The sequence below is a fragment of the Ambystoma mexicanum genome, chromosome 7q, assembly GCF_040938575.1.
Source record: "Ambystoma mexicanum isolate Mex_15411 chromosome 7q, UKY_AmexF1_1, whole genome shotgun sequence".
NCBI lineage: Eukaryota > Metazoa > Chordata > Amphibia > Caudata > Ambystomatidae > Ambystoma > Ambystoma mexicanum.
In genome coordinates, this window is record NC_090941.1 from 1,054,684,808 (window position 1) to 1,054,708,802 (window position 23,995).

At 42.7% G+C, this 23,995-nt stretch overlaps 1 protein-coding gene across 1 annotated transcript in view; it reads left to right on the forward strand.

Annotated features, from left to right (window-relative positions):
- The window catches only part of LOC138528149 (olfactory receptor 52P1-like), a 76,846-nt gene extending 54,445 nt beyond the window's left edge, over positions 1-22,401 (forward strand). The window contains exon 4 of the mRNA XM_069639601.1: positions 22,297-22,401. Coding sequence (XP_069495702.1) covers positions 22,297-22,401 — 105 coding nt within the window. The remainder of the gene's footprint in view (positions 1-22,296) is intronic.
- Positions 22,402-23,995: the final 1,594 nt, after the last annotated feature.

Below are 23,995 nucleotides of genomic sequence, written 5' to 3' on the forward strand. Positions count from 1 at the left end.
GTTTCCCACACTTTCGCACAGCTCCCACACTTCTGTAATTACCATATCTGTTCAGCATGAGTTTTCTCCGGCTATTCTCTTTCTGAATTTGGCTCCCTTGAAGATTAACCCCAGTGAAAACAAGCTTCTGCCGTTCTCAAACCGGGGTTATTGCCTGGAATTCTCAGCTTTTGCAGCAGGAATGCTTCAGCCAGGAAACAGGTCCTTCTCCCAGCTCTGCAAGATCTCGATTGTCCTCCCCCTCTCCTCAAGCTTCCCCAGCAAAACTCTAATCACAGCCTCTAGCATGATACTTGCTATGACGCTGCTCCAATCAGAATCAATCATGTCATCTCCTCCCTCACTACACAATGGCTCATTTCTACAGTAAAAATTGTAACAAACTGATTTCCTGTTCCTTCGAGCTCTTTGCTTCCTGTAGTTATGTGGACAGGGCAGCAGAGAAAAAAATGAATGTGCGTTTAAAAGTTCACTTTCAGAGTAGGCCTAATTCTGCAGTGGAGACACATTTTTATTAGTGGGTTATGTTAAATGAAGTTTTATTAGTCAGGTTAGCTATTAATAAGGTTAGTTATTAATTTTCAAATGTGTCTCTTGCAACATAGGCATTTCAGGTGAAAAATAGTGTGCATTTTTGAATGTGCACATGTGTGCTTTTAACTGTAAAAATAGATTTGCATCTTATATGTAAAAATCGTTTTTGACTGAATAGCCTGTCTTTACTTATATGTCCATGTTACTCTGGCAACACATATAGCAATGCACCACACCCATGTGGTGGTGCTGCATCAAAAAGAAAATTGCTACCTGTGCAGTAGTGCTGTACTCTGTGCTGTAACACGCCAAATATCCTTACACTACCCGACTTTCATAGCCGAGCCACATCATGTCATTTGCCACATTACTGTTCTCTGATGCTATGTCTTTTTATATGTACGTTGATTTAGTTCCCCATGTCAAGAGGCGAGCTCTCTTTATTATGTATTCCTTGCAACTCATACTTACCCCGATGCAGTTCCCCGTAACAAGAGGTGAACTAAATGTGTATTATACACACCTGATTTGCTCCTTATATGTACCCTGATGCAGTTCCCCGTAACAAGAGGTGAACTTTCCTAAGTATGTATTATACACCTCATTTGTTCTTTGTATGTACCGTAATGCAGTTCCCTGTAAGAAGAGGTGAACTTTCCTAAGTATGTATTATACACCTGATTTGCTCTTTATATGTACCCCAATGCAGTTCCCCGTAACAAGAGGTGAACTTTCCTAAGTATGTATTATAAACCTGATTTGCTCTTTATATGTACCCCAATGCAGTTCCCCGTAACAAGAGGTGAACTTTCCTAAGTATGTATTATACACCTCATTTGCTCTTATATGTACCCCAATGCAGTTCCCCGTAACAAGAGGTGAACTTTCCTAAGTATGTATTATACACCTGATTTTCTCTTTATATGTATCCCAATGCAGTTCCCCGTAACAAGAGGTGAACTTTCCTAAGTATGTATTATAAACCTCATTTGCTCTTTGTATATATCCTAATGCAGTTCCCCGTAACAAGAGGTGAACTTTCCTAAGTATGTATTGTACACCTGATTTGCTCTTTATATGTACCCCAATGCAGTTCCCCGTAACAAGAGGTGAACTTTCCTAAGTATGTATTATACACCTGATTTTCTCTTTATATGTACCCCAATGCAGTTCCCCGTAACAAGAGGTGAACTTTCCTAAGTATGTATTATACACCTGATTTGCTCTTTATATGTACCCCAATGCAGTTCCCCGTAACAAGAGGTGAACTTTCCTAACTGATTTTCTCTTTATATGTACCCCAATGCAGTTCCCCGTAACAAGAGGTGAACTTTCCTAAGTATGTAGTATATACCTGATTTGCTCTTTATATGTACCCTAATGCAGTTCCCCGTAACAAGAGGTGAACTTTCTTAAGTATGTATTATACACCTGATTTGCTCTTTATATGTACCCTGATGCAGTTCCCCGTAACAAGAGGTGAACTTTCCTAAGCATGTATTTTATGCACCAGATGTTGTCCCCTGTAGCAAGAGGCCAGTGCTCCCAAGTGCGTATTTTATGCACTTCTCCAGGTACTATATCTGCTTGGTCTGTAACCATATAATTGTAAGATGCTGGCACTGTATGTAACCATATCCTTGAGTGAAAGTGCCTAGATCACTTAGGTACCAAATAAATAAGTAAATAAACAAATACATAAATACAAATCATCATCACACTGAACCCACATGCTACCTTGCCCAAAGACATCATTCTAGATATTATGTCATGTACCTGTGTTATTAACATCTGGTGGATTAGGCATCTTAAAGCAACACTTATGTCAATGACTGCTAGTCACTGGTTTGAACAGCCCAAGCAGATCAATAGAGCGTGTAAAGTGAAGGCTAAGGCCCTCTCATACAAATGATCATTGACACACAGAGAAAATGGTCACCTTGAAAAAGCCTCCAATAGCGACCAATTGGGGATTTCATTTGCAGGGATGTTGGAACCCTAACTTGAACAGTGTTTACATTTTGGCCAACACATAAACTTGGTGCGATTAATATTGAATCAGATGAAATAAAACTCAGTAGTGATAAAGTGGGTGGGGTTAGGGGTTGAGTGTTGCACCTGCCCTTTTTACCTGAAGTATTTAGAATAATTATTGCGTTTTCTCTTCTTTCTTGTAGTGTGTAACCTGATCCGTAAGAGAACACGCACACCTGTGCTAAAAAAAATAGTCAATTTAGCCCTGCATTTTACTATTGCCTTTTGATGCAACACCCGATTTTGACATGGGCATTATAATTATACACAAAATGGGTACTGAGTATTAAGAAAGGCTTCGTTTTAGATTGCTTGAGGTCTCCAACCGTTTTGAAAATAGAGAAGTTAATATAGTGTCATGTTACAAGGCTGATGACTGGCAGCATGGGGGCAGTTGCTGCTCCCTCCTTGAGACTCGAGGCCCCTTTCATTTGAAAAGGTTGACCCGCTCTGACACCCTCCCTGGATGCAGGGAAATGTGTGGCCTGCTTTGGGAACGGGCATAGAGAGTGGACTGCGCACGCTCACTGTCTCGGTATCATTTTCTTGATTTGTGCTGTCAACTGCCACCCATACATTGGCTGCCTATCACTTCCTGTTCTTTGGCTGCTTGTATGGGAGTGATGCATGTGCATGCTTCTACTGTAACACTGGTCTCTTTAATCATGGAAACTGTTCAAGCTCCAGAGACTCCTAGGGCAAGTATGGCAAGTCAAACCCCCCCCCCTGCAGTGAACAAGGTGTTTGCTGTGATTAACACGGAAATCGCAAATTGCATACTCAGGGGAGGTGGGGCACATGCTGTGGATGCTAATGAGCTTCTGCAGGCCAGGTGCTCCCTGGGGCTAGCCAGGCAGGTCAAGGACCCTGTGGCCGTGTGCTAATGTCCAGTATAAATATCCCAGGCTCCTCATTTGCAGGTAACACTGCGGTGCAACGGAGGTTCTGGAGATCGATTGCAGTTGTGGTTTCTGTGCATTACGAAGGTGGGTTGTTGTTGTTCCAATTACCAAAAGTGTATCATGTCCGCAGTGCTTTAAATGACATATTTGTGTCAAGACAGAGGACTGGGGCTTCTCCCATCTGAAAGTCAGTATCGGAACCCAGCTATGGCAGTGAGCAAGATCTGAACACTGTATTAGATGTTGCCGAATGCAAGCAAAGCTCTTACAGCCTTTTGTGAAACTTCTTTCTCTTCCCTCCAACACTCAATTATCTGCCAGATCAAGTGTTGGCTAACCTAATCAACGCACCCACCCCCCCTTATTCCCCCCACACCCCACGTCACACCTTCTATGAATGAAGAAGGATGGGTCTAGGCTTTCTGAATGATTTTGTGTAGACTTTCTGCTAAAATAATCTTCAGAGATGATGTTTAGAATGGACAGGGTTATATATGTCTGGAGAGAGAGAGAGAGAGAGAGAGAGAGAGAGAGAGAAAGAGAGAGAGAGAGAGAGAGAGAGAGAGAGAGAGAGAGAACAAACAAAAAGGTGGAAGTAACTAGGAAGCGACAAAACAATGGAAATTGGCAGACACTGACAAAGCACATTTATAGTGAGAAAATAGAAATGGGGAGAGAGTTACATACAGAGATAGAGTGAGAACAGTAGAGCAGGACACACAAGAAGAGGGAAACAAATATGAACAGAGTGAAACAATGGGGATCACAATTAGATAGCCAGACAGACAAATGGACAGAGGGAGAGAGAGGTGCAGAGGGAGACGGATAGCGAGGGAAACACATTGAGACATATATGGAGAATGTGAGCATTTGAGGGGAGGGACAGATGAAGAGATGCAGAAATATGAGAGTGAGGAATAGAGGGAAAGGGCAGCCTTATAAGTGGAAACCAAAGCATAAAAAGGAAACAAAAGAGAGAGAAAGTGGGGACTGGAGGGAGCTTTACAGGGAAGAGTGAGGGACATACCGACAGCATTTGTTCAGGAGAGATTCAGAGAAGAGTGAGGGATCCACACAGAGAGAACGAAAGCAAGAGATTATAAGTAAAACATGCTCGAATCACGGCTCGCAGCGGGCCGACGTCAACAACAAGGATCTTGGCTGTTTTGGCTTGCAATGGCTGTGAGTTCCACTCCAGAGTCTCAATGTCCAGGTTGAGCACATTTCTAAGACCAAACACGGTGGAGGCTGGCACACACCATCAGGGGGCCTGCAGCATAGTGAGGTCCTGGGCAACAGCTTGGCTGGTAGGCATGCAGATCTGATTTCCGTAGCATGAATTCACTCCCTTTGCTCCCTGTGGATGGTTAGGCGACCGGGCTTGCCTCTGCCTTGAACTACCTGCCTTCACCTCATAACTGGAGGACTTTGGAAAGGACTGCTCTCCCAGCAAGGCCAAACAAAATCTTCTTTCAGGATTGGCATCCAAAGGATGATTTAAGATGATTCCAAGAAGTGGTATGAGATGCTGTATTTTAAAGGTAAAGGTCCACAGATCATTGGATTAAAGCTAGCCTAGATGCTGCTGAATGTATGCATAGCTCTTACAGCCTTTTGTGAAGTTGTATTCTCTTGCTTAGAACACTGCATAATAAAAGGAGAGCCATGGAATTGTTGCCTCTTAGAGCCATTGTTTGCTAACCTAACAAATGGCACACACTCCTACTTCACACCTTCTATGAATAAAGAGCGCTGAGATTAGGCTTTCTCAATGCTTTCCCGTAGACTTTCTGTGAAGCATAATACCCACAGCTAATGTTTAGAATGGACAGGGTTACACTCAAGTGACATATGCCTGTCTAGAGAGAGATAGAGAGACAAACAGAGAGAGACAGAGAACGAGAGAACAGGAGGGTGGAAGTAACTAGGAAGAGAAGGGAAAAACATAATAAAAGTGACAGACACTAACAAAGCAAATATAGAGACAAAATAGAAAGCGAGAGAATACAAAGAGACAAAGGGGGTCATTACAAGGTTGCCAGTAAGCCACCGGTGCAACCAGCAGCTTACCGGAAACCTCGGCTTACTGTTTCTGCTGTCTGATATCCCTGTAAGTACTGGTAAGTAAAGGTAAGTCAATCCCATGGAGTACATAGGACTCCATGGGATGATAACCGCTGAATCACAGGCACTGCTTTTAATGGTGTTGCTGCTTCAGTAAATTATCTGTCACTAGAGCCCTGAACTACCGGCAGGTCGGGCCTTCCGGTAGTTCACTGCTCCTACCAGACTCAGTGTAGGCAAGGGCAGAAAAGGTGCTGTTACACAGTGTTACTGGCCCCTTTTTCCAGACCGTCATACTCATAATTAAGCCCGTAGAGTAAAATAGAGCAGGACACACAGGAAGAGGGCAGCAACTATGAACAGAGTGAAACAATGATAATCTCACGTAGAGAGACAGACAGTTAGACATATGGACAGAGGGAGAGAGAGTTGCAGAGGGACACGGATAGAGAGGGAAACATATTGAGGCATAGTTGGAGAATGTGATCATTTGAGGTGAGGGACAGATGAAGAGGGCCAGAAATATGAAAGAGTGAGAGATAGAGGGAAAAGGCAGCTTTGTATGGTAAAATGGTCAAATGAACTAAATCGGTATCATTCACTGTATTTACTGTGTGTATATTCTTTGGTGCCAGGTAATGATATTCGCTATTGGTGGTTATTGGGGGCAAATGTTTCTACACTCAGTGAAGCGAGGGAGCCATACTCATCCCCGTGTCAAAACACAAGATTTTACAGCACATGTTGCCGCAGGAATGGAAAAGAGGAAAAATGATTTGCAGGAAGATCAAAACGTCTCATCAACAGTCTCCTAACCCGATCAGTTGCCTTTGCAGTTTTCTGCTATTCTATGTATTTATTTATTTGTTGTGCATTTGTAAGGCGCATATACATCAAGAAATGTTGTTTCAAAGAGTCCATTGTGTTTCTACAGCGACATACAGTTTTGGCCTGCGCACCCTGTCCAATCAAGGCTCGGGTGGTACATTTATTACATTAATGAGGTTCCCCATCTCATTTTGTAATGAGCAAAACTTGATAAACATAGTTATTATTTGCTTTTTGTTTTTTTGGCAGTCAAAATAATCCTTATCTGTAGTTTCTGAAATAAAAGCATATTGCTAATTTGGACAATATGTATCTTTTATGTATTTATGTTTACATGTGTAAAGGGCACTATGCCCCTAGGCATCCAGGCGATAGTATTCCCCATATATACACATAATAAAATCCAGGCAATAGCATTGCCCATATATACACACAATAAAATCCAGGCAATAGCATTGCCCATATATACACATAATAAAATCCAGGCAATAGCATTGCCCATATATACACACAATAAAATCCAGGCAATAGCATTGCCCATATATACACACAATAAAATCCAGGCAATAGCATTGCTCATATATACACATAATAAAATCCAGGCGATAGCATTGCTCATATATACACATAATAAAATCCAGGCAATAGCATTGCCCATATATACACATAATAAAATCCAGGCAATAGCATTGCCCATATATACACATAATAAAATCCAGGCGATAGTATTGCCCATATATACACACAATAAAAATAAAAACAATCGTGAAACAGCAGTTTGTTTCAGTTAGCAAAACACAATCACCATATTTTTGCAATGCCTTCCACAGATAGTGTTTTCAAACCACACTTTCAAAAAGACCTTCTGCAAACAGTATTTCCATCAATTACATCTGGGAAGAGATGTGCTCAAGTTCCTGAAAGCAGACTGCTCTCAAACCCAGGCTTCTTCACTAAACCAAAGTGAGTGCTTGGGTAAATCATTTTATCACTCTATGCCTTATCTGCCAAAATCTGAAGTTTGTACTAAGTATTCACTTTTCTGCTACTTCAAAAAATAAATGCCTCACTCCTGATATTGCCACATAGGTAAATATTAATATTGACAACTCATATACTGGTCGTCACAGTGTATTTGTCTACTACCTTACTTATGGCAACATGTACCTAATTTAACTTCCCATGATACATGCGCCTACCAAAGACTCATTCTGTGATATATCTGATGTCACTAGTTATGCAAATTAGTGGGGGCCCATATATCTTTTGCCGCCAAGTGCCTTGAAAATCCTAGTCATTTACAAAAAAAGGATAGCAACAATTTCATGTTTTCTAAAAATGTGTTTAATAGATAATTATTGACGCATACAGTATAAACACCTATAGCTATTAAAGGATTATAAATCTCAGTAAAATTAAGAAAGTACAAACCTGTGTCCTATTTTTAATATTATAAAGCACCGTAGGCATAATTAAAATAGAAACCACAATTAGAAAAACAAGCATTCACATGCGAATGTGCTTGGTTTGAGGGTTGAATAGGGGAGTTTATGGTTGAATGTGTTTGTTGCTGTTTTAGTGGATGTGAGCTATGAATGCTGCATATGTGGTTGGTTTAATAGATGAATGGATGAATGGATGGACGGGCGTGTGTCTGCATTGCAGCTACTTGGTATGGGCCTGTGTGGACTTAAGTGTGGTCAGGGCAGCATTGCTCTGAGTAAGTGCAGCTGGGGAAGCCAGCTCAGGGTAGTGTAAGGAGGAAGGGGACTGTTGTATTACAGAAACAACCTATAACTACGCAGAAGCGCGGAGGCAGTGCAGGTGCTTGCAGTTCATAGGGAAGTCTGGTTCCCATAGAGTTCTGAGGGTACCCATCAGCGCAGCAGACACGTGGGTCAGCAAGCTGGAGAAGGAGAGAGAGCAGAAGCAAAAAAGAAGGTCTTGAGCTAATTCCGGATACTGAGGTGGTCCTGCATGAGTTCGAGAGGGGCAGGGAGGCCATGCCAGAGGGAGGCCCCTGCAGAGAAGAGAAATCTCCCTCCCACTCTCTGCCTGGAGAAGCATCTGACCATCAGAAAGTTATAGGTAGCTGAGTGAATGGCTAGAGAAGGAAGATGTTAAGGAAGAGAGAGTTGGATGTTGTCTGGGACTCAGCCCCAAAAAACCGTGTGGACAATGGAGAGTGTCTTGAACTTCATCCTTGCAGCCAACGGGAGGTAGTGGAAAAATATCGGGGCTGTAGAGATACGATCGCTGGGCTTGAGACCAAGGACAAGTCTTGCAGTCCTGTTCTGGATTAGTTGCGAAGTGCAGAGAGTAGAGGAAGGCAGGTTGACAAAAGGCTGTTGCAGTAGTCCAGCCTAGGGAGAAACAGGACTCTGGAGATGTTGATCTTCTGGGGGAAAGTGGGAAAAGGAAGAATACCTCTGAGGACGTGCAGCAGATAGTGACACTTCTTCAAAAGGTCTGTGATGTGAGGAGAGAAGGAGAGAGTGGAGTCAAAGATGACCCCCAACGTTTTTTGCCTCACAGTAAGGCGCAGGGAGAGGGCCCAAGGATGGCGGCCAGAGTGAAAGAGGGAAAGTGGGAGCAGGGTGTGCCAATGAATAGGATCTCCGGCTTGCTGACATTGAGGAAGAGATCTTTGGAGGCACATCATTCCTGAATCGCGGATAGACAATCAGGAATGAGCGAGAGATAAGAGGAGGCAAAGGTGAGCCTGAAGGAGACCTGAGTGTCATCCGCATAACACTGAAAGTTGGAGGAGTAGGTGGAGATGAGGTGGGCCAAAGGGGCCACATAGACATTGAAAAGCCAGAGTGAGAGGTTGGAGCCCTAGGGAACACCACATGTGAAGGGAGAGGTGGTGGAGAGAAAGGACCCCAGTGGACCTGAGAGGGATGGTCCAGGAGGAAAGAGGTCTACCATGCAGGGGCCTGATGCCCAGGTTTTCATGGAGACATTTGATCAGGATGGCATGATTGACTGCATCGAAAGCAGAGGAAAGATCCAGGAGCATGAGGACAGAAGGAAGGCTAGAGTCAAGATTAGTGAGCAGGTCTTCACAGGTGTTCAGGAGAGCAGTTTCCGTGCCTCTGGCTGCTCTGAAGCCAGAGTCAATGGTACAGGGCAAGGGCCCAGGAGCAAAATGTTCTTGTAGCTGCAGTCAACGTCTTTGGTTAACGATTCGAAAAGGTGGGTGCAGAAGGTGAAATTCAATGTTAGATGAAAGGGGCAGCCAACCCAACAGGTAGCTAAAGGATTTAAAACACCTTTAGCGCTACCACACGAAAAGGGAGGCCTAGCGGAACAAAGTACCTTAAAATGAAGAAGAGGCTCCTGTGGTGGCGGTTGTTCCTGGTAGTTCCTGCAGTTCGGGTGATCCAGCAGAGGAAGAGGGACTCTCGTCGTGGAGGAAGGTTCAAGTGACTGCACTACCCAGGGATGAAACCAGCCGCGGTGCTGCCCAATGAATAAAAGGTACGCTCCTTTAAATCACGGTCCGGGTGGATGGCTGCCTGGCTATCCGGCCTCCAAGTGCTGGGCACTGGTGATTCGACCAGGGCAGGTCCAAGAAGGCGATTGGCAAGCTGGTTGGCCCCACCAGCTCAAGGGAAGAAGGCTCTTTCAGATGAAGAGCTCCTCTCGTCGTGTGGAGAAAAGTGGTGAGACGCTGCAGCAGGGCTTCACCGGTGGTTCAGTCATTGCAGATGTCTTTGGCTTCTCTCCTCTTTGGTTCCTCGGTTCCAGTGGTGACGTCTGGCTCTTCCAGTCCTCGGGACCCTGCTTTTATGCAAAAAGATCCCCATTCATACAGCCTAGCTGTCACTCACACAGTGGAGTGGTAATCTTGGCGGGAGACCCACCAGCCTATTAGGTTACAGTGCGGCATGGGTTGCTGCGGCAACCCTGGCCAGGGGTCCTACTCCCCCTCCCACACAATGGACCCACCGCAGACTCAGTGGCGCCGAAAGGAGGGCTTCTTGGCAGAAGCCCGCCAAAGGACGAACAAAGGATTCGAGACCTGGGTTAGGAGTTTAGAGAAAGACAGAAGAAAGAATTTTTATTAAAGTTCTGGCAAATAAAACCTACCGGAGTAAAGTTAATAATAAAATAAACCGGCGGTATGTTAGAGGCTGTCAGAAAAAGTGGTAGCCTCGAGCAATGGGAAAATCCCGTAAGGAAATATTTGCAGTTGAATGTTTTCAGTAGTAACCACTGCCACCAGACAGAAACATTTGAGAGAGGGACTGTACAGTACCCTCTCGAAAATGAACACCAGGGAAAAACTATTAACCCTTCCCAGTACCTCCATAGTAAGATGGGTTGTACTGGTTTAGTCATAAAAATTGACTAATAAAGTAAATGGGGACTTTACATGCCCTGGGAGACAGTAGTCAGTCCCAGGGTATGGAGTCTATGTTTGGGGGTCGCTACAACACCCCTGTGGCACTGCACTGAAGGTGCTGTGTAACACATGTGTATAAAGATGGTTCCCTTGAGGGTGAGATAAACCCCATAGACATTAAACACAATAAATAGCCTAGAACAACGTAGCAAATATACCTAAGACTGGGGAAAAAGGGTCACACTCTTAGCAGGAAAAAAAAAGAAACCGTTCATATCCAGCAAAGCTGCTGGGGGACTCTATAAGTAAGGGAAATTAGCCATAGAATGAGATTTCTCCCTAACAGGCATCAAGTGGTGTTTGCATGTGCACAGCACGTTTTACAGCACAAGACCAGGACAGGCTTAAGTTACAACAGATGTGTGACTGTGTTTGTGTGAAAGGGTTAGTAAATACATAGAATGGTAACTGTGATGGTATGTTTGTGGATGGGTGAGTGTGTGTGTGTTGTGTGAATTGGGTTTTCTGAAGAAAGATGGATTTCTGGATTGGTGAGATTATGAGCGTGTGGAATTAGGGTGGCTTTGTGTGTGGGTGATTGACCTTGTGTGAGGGTGGTTGCGTTTGTGTGTGAGGGCATGGGTGGATACATGTTGAAGATATTTGCAGAGGAATGGATGCATAGATGTTAAGGGGTGTGCTTGTGAGAGATAGAGAGCGAGAGAGGGAGCGACCAGTACAGTGTGCGTGTGTATGTGCATGAATGAATAGAGAGTGTATGGGTGTTTATGACGGGGTTAACAGGCTTAGTTGTAGAAGAGCAATAGCTTCTATGATGTTAGACAAGCAATGGTGAGAAGTGGTAACAATAGGATCCAGAACTGATAATGACTCTATAAGATTGATTAACTGTACTGCCAAGTGGTTCGGTGTAAGCCAACGTTCATTTCTATAAGATATCCATATGTTTTCATCTTTTGCTGCAACAGAGAGGAAGCTGGCCTAGGCACTTTAAGAACTATAGCTGCTCAGACCAAATTAGGTTTTGCAGGGTATGATCAATAGAAATAGTGCAAGTGATTATCCAATTAAGGGAACAGTCCCTATTGCAGGGGCCTCTGTTATCATACATTTGAGACCAAGATTAGTAGATGAATCTTTCATGTGGGCTTCCATTAGATTTATGTAATCATTAAAATCAAGACTGAGTCCAGATAGGTGAATTAAGGGCAGTTGGGTTCCATAAGGGATAAGGGTAACGCAGCTTCGAGTGGGCAATTAGCGAAGTTAATTTTTCAATGTCGAGGACGATAAATAACAACTTGAAAATAATAAGTGGGGTTTAGGGTACATTTAGGGCCTGAGCAAAGTGACCATGCACTGCCAACAAACACCCTGATTCATAGAGTGGTGCAAAGTGTATTTTTGAAGTGCAAAGTCGGTGTCTACTCACATTGCACTGCAAACATACACTTTGCACCGCTCTGTGAATCAGGGGGTTTGTTGGCGGTGCAAAGTCACTTTGCACCATGCTAAACATTCCATGAATCAGGCCCATAATACCTTACATTGGGGTATAGTTGCCAGAGAAAAACGAAGATGCTTTTAAAGTCACATCTAGCCACAGAGCTGTCCCACCGCCTCTGACGTGGGACTAATTTAATGTAAAGATGGTCCGTTAGCACAGCGAGTAGAGCGCTTTGACATCTGTGCAGAGCCTGTTGACACAGGTTCGAATCTCTGCAAGGCCAAAGTCAGCCTTTCATCCTTCCGAGGTCGATAAATGAGCACCACAGACCGTGGTTAATAATAAGCAGCGCTCAGATACCTGAGGGTTTGTAGCGCTATATAGATGCTAAATTATTATTATTGTTATAAATCATGGGTATCAAAGGCATGACATTGCGTTGAATGTCCATCCATTTAGGTCAAATCGAATTTACACTGGAATAAATAGTAAAATGTCTATGAATGCATGTTTTCCAGACTCCTCCCAACAAGGTTTTTAAAACTTCCAAAGGCCATTGTTCTACCCGATCACTGATGCATGCAACAGAGCTGATAAATCAAATATTTATGTGGCTTTCACTACACATGATTGCTTAGTTTTATTTTCTGCTTCAAAGATTTGGCAATTTAATTATTTGAACATTTAAAAATGTCCTTTTAAAAGTCCTTGGCATATCTAAAGTTGGACTCTCCATCACATATATAAACTTATTTCTTTTGGGCCAGATTTCATCCACCACCCGATTTTGATGTGCTTGCCCTCAAGTGATGCCGTTTTTCACCATCCAGAAAACAACTCACAGCAGTCTCCTGCAAATGCACACTGACCATATCATCACTGCCAAACAGCGGACCATGTAGGCGAGTTGCTTTGATGAATTGTCGTTAAAATTGGACTGTGTATTCTAAGACTGTGTCAGGGAGAATTCTCTGGACATGCGCTTGGCAGTCCTGTGTACTGTTGGGTAGTCAAGATGTTTCCCTCTCCTGTTCCATAGACACAGAGTAGGAGAGAGGAACATCTTGACTTAGAAGTACACAGGACTACCAAACGCATGTCCAGGGACATGTTGGGTATTTTGTGTAGATTTGGGGCCTGGCGGTATTTTCTTACCGCCGAAAAATAATTTAGCAACAATCACCCCTTGTATTCAGATTGGGTTACGTATAATAATAATACAGTGGATATGCATTATTTCAGTACACAGACATGCGTGGTTGGTATGCGTGGTCGGTGGTATTTTTGGTGAGCATAATTCCTTTGTTTTATTTGTGGCCCCAATATACAGAATCCCTTATTTTTGTTTAGGTTGTTCGTGTGATCACTAGAGAGACCTCAGGCTTGCATTTCAGGAACACCACATTTTCATTTTTAGTGTGCCACCATGGGCAATTTCTCACTGAATTATTTACAACAGCGAGCTAACATGTGGTATTTATCACCAACTTATTTACGTTTGGTGAGTTATGTCCAGGGCCTCTCTTACTGCCAACTCATAGACCTCCGGCAGCCGGCTATAACACACACAGTTAGTTATAATTGCTCATACTGAATGAAATTGTGCACACAGCGGCAGCCAAGTCTTATTTTTAGCTACCTTAAAAATGACAATTGCACTGTCTAAACATCTCCCCACATCATCAGCACTGTATTGGTAAATGCACAAAGGAAGGAGAAAATAAAACACACTACCCGTCTGCTTTCAGATATTTTTGTGTATTATAAAAGTTGCATTTAAACACAATCTCACCCTTTTTACAGAAATAAATGAAATAGCACAGTAACAACATTATCTGTGAGCGGCGAGAATAGTCTAATTTGCAACATTAAACCTGTTGATAAGACACTTGAATTCTTTCTTCTACACTGACTGAATAGTTTTGCATTCACACACTCTGCCCCCGTACTTTGCAATGTATAATTACCTAATCTGTTCAGCATGTGAAATTCTTCGGCTGGCCGCCTTCTGGATGTGTTCACCCAGCAAGGACAAGCATTTGCTGTCACTCAAACTGGGACTTGTTGACTGGAAATCCCAGTCTCTGCAACCAAGTTGAATCTGCTTTAGGATTCAGGCATCCCCAGCTATCAACCCAGTCCTTCTCCGAGCTGTGTCAAGATGTCCTCTCCCCAGCTTCTTCCCCGAGATTATACAAGAAAGCTCTGGTTACCGCCTACCAAAGGATCCTAACCAATAAAATTCTATCATGCCCTATCCACCCTCTGCACACAATAGAAATGTTTTACAGTAAGCAACTGTAACAAAACGACTTCCCTGCTATTCGAATCCTTGTTTCCTGGAACTACTATGGACAAAGCAGCACAGAAAAACCAGAAGAGAGAAAAAATAAATCTGCACACAGTCTGAAATGAGTTTCAGCCTGCCTCATTTTGCAGTGGAGAACACATTATATTATTAAGAATGTAGAATCATGTTAATAGGGTTAATTATATTAGTTCATTAATCTTCAAATGTGTCTCTTGCAACATAGGCATTTCAGATGAAAAGAAAAAATGGTGTGCATTTTGAATATGAAAAATAAAATGCGCTTTTAAATGAGAAAATGGTTCGTTTTTAATCTGTGTAGGCTGTCTTCATTTACATATCCATATGTTGCACTGGCAACACACAGCTTGAAGCAATTGCATTAAACCCATGCAGTGGCGCTGCATACAAATGCTCAATAACACATGTCTTGCTGTACCACATTATATCAATGTACCAAATCCATGCAGTGGCGCTGCACTTAAAAAAAAAAACATGCTATACATTGATCCTGTGCAGTGGTGCTGCGCTCTGTGCTCCCAAAACCCGCTAATTAATCTTACAGACAAGAGAGGACCCTTCTGCCACCAAACCCACATGATTTAACAGATCACAAAATTGGGGCACAAATAGGACACCTCAAGTCTGTTAGGCAGAATCATATGCAGTACCATTTGGGAACACCACACACAATTAAGACTACAAGTGCAAGTACAAATTCACCTTTGGCACACAAATAGGAAACCTGAAGTCTTAGAATACACATTCCATAAGGATAACGTGGCTGCAACCAAAAGCGTGGCCTTTTTGCGATATGCCGTGTGACAATATTGACGCACAAGCCACACCACAAGGAAGTGTTGTGAAGAGTGCGGGTCACAATTCCCGGTCCTGATGAAGGCCATTGTTATCAATAGCTATATGAACTGCTATAGGCCGAAACACAGACGTGTTGACTGTTTATGAATATTTGTGCACAATAATAGTTGATGTTATAAATAGTGTTCCAATTGTGTGAGTCTTTTTGTACAACCGGGGTCGCCCTGATCAGTTGTCTATATACTGCTCACATTCCCAGTCATTTCTTAAAATGGGCATATACACACAGTCATATTAATGCTACATATGGTGATACACTTTTGGATTATTTATTTTATTTGTTTTATTTATTTCATTTGTTACATGCCCAGACCCTTAGATATCACAGCAAGGTTACAGAGAGCTTAATATTTACCTATAAAATATTACAATGAAACAGGTAAAATGACATTTGGCCAAGTGGCTCTGAAAACGAAATAGTTACATAAATTAGCAAGAAAAGAGAGCTTATAGGAGGTCCTGCATTGTTCGTAGATATAGTGTGGGCCTATATTTACTAGGTACAGACAGGATATCTTAGTCCATCAGTATTGGTTGAACCATTTTTTGAATCTCACAATGGTTTCCTCATGTTTAATTCTGAGTGGAAGGGAGTTCCATAAGGTAGGGGCGAGGACTCTGAAACTACTCCCTCCTGCTTTGGTGCTTTTATAGCCCAGAATTTCTAATAGGGCCATTTTGTTAGTGAGGCATTTATGTACAGTACATAGAGTTTTGAAAATGATCCTGGCTTTGATGGGCAACCAATGGTTTCCTCGCCTGATGTTAGAGATGCAGTCTGATTTCTTTATACCTAGTGCCACTCTAAGGGCTTTATTCTGTAGCAGTTGTAGTTTACTTATATGGGTACTGGAGGTTCGTAGTAATAGCACGTTACAATAGTCAAGCTTAGTTAATATCAGTGCTCTAGCTAACGTTATACAATTGGAGGGAGTAAGGAATTGACGGCTTTGAGCAATGAGTTTAGCTGTGAAAGCTGTGGAAGATGAGAGGGCTGAGATGTGTTTTTTTATCATGATGAGATTGGCATCTAGATAGACACCAGTGCTTTTAACTTGCTTGAGAACTGGTATCATGTCGCCGTCGATATTGATATCCGTGTAATTTGGATGGAGTGAGCCTATTCTGGATTGGGATCCTACAATGAGAACCTCTGTCTTCTCATCATTGTGACAGAGGCTGTTTATTGCCATCCAATTTTGAATGATGGCATATATTTTGTTAATGGTCTGGGTATCTTGGGCGTAGTTTCCAATAATGGGAATACGGATCTGGGTGTCAGCTGCAAAATTTGTGTAGATGACACCCATATCGTCTAGTGCTGAAAATAGAAGTTTAGTATATGGGTTGTCAAGGGTGGGGGAGAGGCATGATCCTTGGGGTACTCCAATGGGGACAGCAATGGGGCCTGCTTCATCTTTTCCAATGGCGACTCTGGATGTACGTTCAGTTAGAAATTATTTGATCCAGAGAGTGGCATTATTAGAGAAACTGAAGTCTTTAGCTAATGTCTCGCAAAGTTCGTCATGGTCTATGAGGTCGAACGCTGCCGATAGGTCTAACAACATTAATATGGCCATTTTTCCTGAGTCTTTTATGGTGTCTATTTGAATTCTCACGTCAGTAAGCGCAGTTTCTGTACTATGGTTGGGCCTGAACCCAGATTGTCTAGCTCCAAGGAGTTTATTCTGTTCGAGATAGGATTGTATTTGGTTATATGCTATTTTATCAATCATTTTGAGAAGGAATGGGACCGTAGTTATGGGCCTATAGTTGGTTGGAATTAAGGGGTCTAGCATAGGTTTTTTTAATAGTGGCATTTCCCCAGGCTTATTTAATACTTGCTGGGACTAAGTTAGAATTGAACGATGCATTAACAAAGTTAGTGATGATAGGGGTAAGAGTGGGGGTACATAGTTTAACTAAATGGGCAGGGAAGATATCCCCTTTACAGTTTGATGCTTTCAATTTACTTATAGTGTTAAGCACTGCTTCTTGGGAGACTGATGAGAAATGGAAGGTAGGGGTGTTACATACTATGGAATTCATGGTTGAGTCCATCATGGTATGTTGTTTTCCGCTAATATTGTTCTTTTAGTGGTGAATTTATTTAGTAATAGTTTGATTTTGTTGGCCAGGGCATCTTGGATGGTAGTGCACCATTCTTTGCTATGTTGAACAGGATTGATAATTGGGATGGGGTTTTCCAGCTCTTTGAGGATAGGGAATAGTTATTTTGAGTCACAAGAAGCATTACTAATCCTGGTATTAAGCGTGTTTGCTTTGTGTGCAATGATAGATGCTTTATACATTTTGTTTGCAGAGTTGAAGGTGTCAGCTGCCTCGGGAGAATGAGATTTGTTGTAGAGGTGTTCAAGTGAGCGTTTGGTCCGCCTGAATGATACTATTTCCTCATTAAACCAGAAAGAGTTTTTTTTTTAATCAGATCCTCTGATTTTAGGGACACAGGGTGCTAAGATATCTATTGTGTTTGTGAGACAGCTACGATAAGTATCTGGCAGGGAACATGGGTTCTCGTTGGTAATCAGTTTATCTGTGAGGGTGTTTTTTACAATTGGGTTCAGGTTTTCAGCTGAGAGTTTGTGAATATTCTTAGTTCCATAGGAATTTAATGTGATGGGCTTAGGTGTTTCCAGTTCATTACACACAATAGTAAATGTAATGCTATGGTGATCTGTCCAATGTAGTGGGGTAATCGTTTCTATGGAGACTGGGGTATTAAGAGATAGTACCCAGTCCAATGTTCTCCCTTTAATGTGGGTGGGCACGTTCACAAGTTGTGTGAGCAGCATACCTTTAGGAACATTATGTAGGGCTTCTGCTTCGTGGTCTAGTCTGTCATTGAATCCGAGATTCAAATCACAAAGGACAATACATTTTGTCTTAGGTTTGATGAGCGAGGTTAGTAGTAATGGTATATCTATGAAATGTATATCGAATTACAGTGATATCATAACCTTATTTTTCATAGTGTACTGACTAAAAATGATACCACTTCCAGTTTTGTCAAGGGGTGAAAGGTTGTGTGCCATCACTTGCCACGATGTCACTTGGGGGTGGGGTCAAATGACATCACATATTGTGATGTCATCAGAGGTCAAGGATAGTGTGATGTCACTACCGCTACACCTAACATTTTGGTAAAATGATGTCCCTGATATTGAGAGCATAGGCTCCCCTGTGCCCAATTTACCACAAAAGGTGAAGGAGGTATATCTCTTAACTGCACCTCGTTTGACTTTATGATTGTATTGACTCTTGGTTTGTGACATGTGAGGGCTGAGTGGGTGCCTTAGGCTCTACTCATCCTTGCACTCCTGCAGGGCAGACGTCAACTTGTCACAGTTGCCTGCATTAAGACAGCGTTATTCCCCAAGAATGTTTTAGTGTGTATTTGGTGATTAGAAGCATACGTGCTTTGGATGTGGCGCCTCTATGTTGTGTTCATTCAAGTTGTGATAAAAACACAGTGGCCATCAAGTGTTTTCTGAATGGTGACTTATGGCCTCTGTCTACATAATGTGCTCGGTAGCGTTGAATCTCCTTCTAGTTGCTAATATTGTACACTTTGAAGCCCACATTTTAGTTTGTATTGTCTTATTGTTTGTTATTTGGTAACCTTACCCAAGTACAACAAAGCAGTCATCTTAAACATCTATGCTAAGCATTTCAAATTAAAATAACAGTTTGCAGTTGGCATCACATGAATCAAATACAATCTCGATCATTTATACTCGGATTAGAATGTCTTGTTTATTGATGAGCTAGAAGGCGCCGCAATTATGCTACAATCCAATGTTTCTGGTACTCAACGGGCTCTCTAGTCAATGCTGAACCAGGGGGCTACTACCACTTTAAAAGAAAGTGACCAACACTATCATTCTCAACACCCCAGCACTGGATAACAGTTTTACCAAAGCAATTGTCAGTCGGGTCGACTCCCAACTCGATATCTGATTTAAAAAAAAACAAATGCCTTTATTGGGTGCAATCACTGTCACATTTCGGAATTCGTCCAAATTCCAATGCTACTCTTGGCATCCATCATCACACAACGACAGATGTGTGATCTTGGTCAAATCGTGTAACTCCTTTTTCCTCTTTCCCATTTCCTACATTTGTAAAATGCTTTGAAAAAGTTTGGGCGCAAATAGTAGCGTGCCTTGTTTATATCAGTACACAATTACATTTAGCAAAGAAGTGCTATTTTTCATTATGAAGAATATGCAAATAAGTTCCGTCGTCCATGAAATCCATTTAGCACAGCGATGGCAGACTCCATTTTACCTAATTAGCACAGAAATGACAGATTGCATACATAGTTCAGAGAACAGTGTCTGACTGCATTTGGCTGAATTAGTAAATCAGTACACATTGATCGCCTGTACACATCACACAAGAGAATTGTGGCTTCAGTTTTGATCAGTATAAGGTCTCAGAGAAACTGCCATCCAGCTGTCAGTAAAATAATCTGGCCTTCACAGAAGGCACAATCCAGAATCCCTAAATGGATAGTGCTGACATGGTGAGGTGGTTCTGTAATGTTCATTCATTTATAGCAGAGTAATTAGATACCAGATAAACTTCCATTTATTTTCCTTCATACCTACCCTCACAGACTGAAAGCAATTATCTCCATTGTCATGTCTCGACTTGACTATGCAAACTCCCTATACCTGGGTGCACGAGCCTACCAACTGTACACACTCCAAAGAATCCAGAACAGCCAGGCTCCTCCTTGCCCTCGGCTGAAGGGACCACATCACACATGTACTCCACAAACTGCACTGGCTCCTGATTGGACGACGAGCCACCTTCAAAATCTTGTGCATTACTCACTGAGCCGTGCACACGACCGGCCCAAATTACTACATGGGAAGATTACGCCCTGTCTTCCTACCCACAACCTGAGGTCAAGCACTGCCCTCCTCCTTGTGGCCCCCCTCTTAGTCAGCCAGGTCTGGCGGTCAGACTTCCCAAACCACGTGTCAACAATCTGGAACTCTCCGCCCCCTGTCATTTGACACATGCAAGAATACATGACATTCTGAAAAGCTCATAAGACTTGGCACTTCCCCTAACTCATACTTAAGAACCCATCTGACTTTGACCCGCTGCGAAACCAGCCCCCGGCACACTAGCCACGGTACAACAGTGGAAGCAAACTTACCACGATGGTGGGCAGAAGTTGCATAGATGCTGCAAAACGAGGTTCTACATCCTTGTGGAAACACCAACGGGCCTAGGGCTCAATCTGCACTAGTGGCCAGTCTTGGAGGCGGAAGGGTGAATGGAAACATATTGACATCACCCTGGGTTTACCTTATTTTAGAATTAAATGGTTTGGATTGTGATGAATGCAGCAGTGATAAAATGTTCCTAAATTGTTGCATCTGAGAAGCACAGAACTGTCAGATGTCATTCTCATTCATTGTGGAGGCAATGATTTGGGGAATGTATGAGGCATGTCTCTGTCTTTGATTATAAAAGAAGATTTGGATAAACCCAGGGAACTTTTTCCTCACACCACCTTAATTTCTTCCAACATAACTCAGTGACAAAAATGGAAGTGGACCACCAGATGCAATTCCAGAATAGAGAAATCTTGGAAAAATGTGAATGAAGTAGTTTCTGCTTTCATGAGAGATCACACACATATCTGGATATCCAACAACAACATCACGTTTAATCTTTATAGACATGATGAAGAACATCTAACTGATCAAGGACAAGCTCTCTTCCTTGACAACATTAAATCAGCAATCCAACTTGGTTGCAAAAGTACAATCATTGTACTGAATAATAGTCCTTTTAAAGACTACCTATCACACACACACACACACACACACACATAAATACATTTAAAAAGCAATGATTTTTTTCTACTATTCTACGGTTTTAAAAAACAAATTTGCACAACACACATTACATTTTAAATATGCTTAAATACCTTCTACAGTTGCCTCTTAAAATTGTATTTTTGTTTCAAAATTATACCAAAAAATGTACTTTTATTGCAAGAACCTCTCTACTTTTCCGATTCCACTACTACATACCTTCATAGAATTAAAAAAAAAAAACTTGCAACATAGCCCTTGGATGGCCCTTGGATGGTTTATTCATTTTCTTTTCCCCAAAAATAGAATATCCTGTGCTTCCAGTCAAAAATATCTGTCTACAGCTTGACCACTTACCTCTTTTTTCATATACTCTACAGTGATGTTGTAAACCCCCCCCAAAAAAAAAATGTAGTTAGCCAATTATTTTTATATATGTCACCTTTACATTCCACATCACCTTTTGTTCCATTTAAAAAATTATATTTTCCTCCACAATATTCTGAACAATCACATTTATCACCTGACACATCACAATCAAACATATCCAAGTCATTGGAATGGTATAAAAAATGATTTCTTTCACTATTAGCCATGTACATTGTTCGGTTTCCACAGCCCATAATTGTGACGATAAAAGGCAAATCCCTATTGGCCGGTATTGTAAGCAGAGTTATAATGCTGTTGTATAGCTGAGGTTACAAATGCATGTCAAAATCATTCAATGGCCATTGACTGACCAAATAACCGTGGGTATAATCGCACCTGCACAGCCGCATGTGCGCTAACCGTGCCTACATGGCAGTTTTAAGACAACACTTAAAAAGCATTTATTAGTACAACAACCATATGCTACGCTACATTTATTTCAGCCCTGTTAACACTGTGAAAACATTAAAAATGGTATAGTTTGAGTATTTTTATGATCTTTCTGTAACCGCGTTATATAGCCATGCCCACCACATAAATGTGATTATGCCCAACGTGGCCTCTGGGATAACCATGGTTATTCTACCATGCCAACAAGAAACATGTATGATTCTCTCATTGCTTTTTTATCTTACTTGTAGACAGTTGTGTCTAGTGCTACGAAGAGCTTTTTCAAGAGCAGAACCCCATACTTCGTATCCCCTTTCACCCTGCAAATGATTCTTTTAGAACCACCCTTCAAGTGATAAAAATAGAAAAAATAACAACACACTTGGGCCTCATTTTGAGGTTGGCGGTAACCCGCCGGTGCCACTGGTGGGTTGCCGCTGACCTGGAAACACTGAATCCGCCGCCTGACTTCCCGGTGCTGCCGGGACATTACGGACATTGTGGGAATTCAGGCGGCAGATTTGGTAACTCCCCACTCCCGTGGAGTCCTATAGGACTCCACGGGAGTGGGGAGACGGAAGCACCAGCACCACTGCTAACGGTGCTGGTGCTTCCATGAAAAGTCTGCCTGCAGGGGCCGTTGCACCCAGCATGTCTAACCCTACCGGGTACAATGCTGGTGGTCCTGCCTACCGGGTACAATGGCCACTGCAGGCAAACTCTTACTGTGGCGGTCTGGAAACAAGGGTGCCGGTAAGCTTAAAAAATGAGGCCCACAGACTGTTTAAATGGTTCCACAACCCTTTTATGATCCATTTGGTACAGCATGGCCCTCATTACCGGTCTGGTAATAACATGTCGGTAGCACTGTGTACCAGCACTGTTACAGGATCGGCCAATACCGAGTGAATATGCTGGTAACTCCGGCAACGCCACACCCTCTACTATCAATGATGGAGACACAGACATTGGAAGAACTGGCATCCCCCAGACAACTGCCAGAACACCGGCACTATGAAACCATTGTCCGATTAAGAACATGGTTTTTCCAGTACTACCAGCAGATAAAATACTTCTACTACTGGAAAAATCGGTTTCATGTGTTAATATCCCCGCAAAAATATTGCCATACAAAAATAGCGCCTTATTTTTGCGGTGCTTTTAAGGCATGGAACCTGCGGGGGACACCCCTGCAGCCCTTGCATTATTTTGAAAGGAGCGGGGGACACCCCCACAACACCCGCTTCCAAAAAACCCAAAAATGATCCCCCAAAAAATATCACCTATGGACTTTCCAGGCGACCAAATATACAGCAATATTTCTGGTTGGCATAATATGTAGTGATACCGAAAAATCATGCCTGACACATGCCAGCATTGTGGACCAGAGTGCTGGTGCAGGTACTGGAGGCCCTCCTGCACCATGTGGGTCAGCACATCACCCTCCCAACCACCCTGGTACAGGTAAATGCCACCAAGGCCCGCATCTACATGCTTGCAGGCATGCCGCACATGCTCAGAGCTTTGGACTGCACACATGTTGAATTGGTGCCCTCACACGCCACAGAGGAGAAGTACAGGAACCGCAGGCAGTACCATTCCCTCAATGTTCAGATGACCTATGAAGCAGACCTCACCATTACGCACTGCAGCGCCCGGTTCCCAGGGTCAACCCATGAATCTACGGTCCTACGGAACAGCACCCTGCCAGCATAGATGAAATGTCAAAGCGGACAAAGGACCTGGATGTTGGGTGAGTACATGGATAAGTACACACACATTGCGGCCTGGTTCACAGGCCAAAGGGGGAGGGCATGACACAAATGCAAGACCCACAACCACCATGCATACGAGGGTACAACCAGTGCACGCCCAAAAGTCAATTCACGAAGCACGGGTGTAACAACAGATTCTTGCTGTGTCAATCAGTGTCAAGTACATGCATGAAAC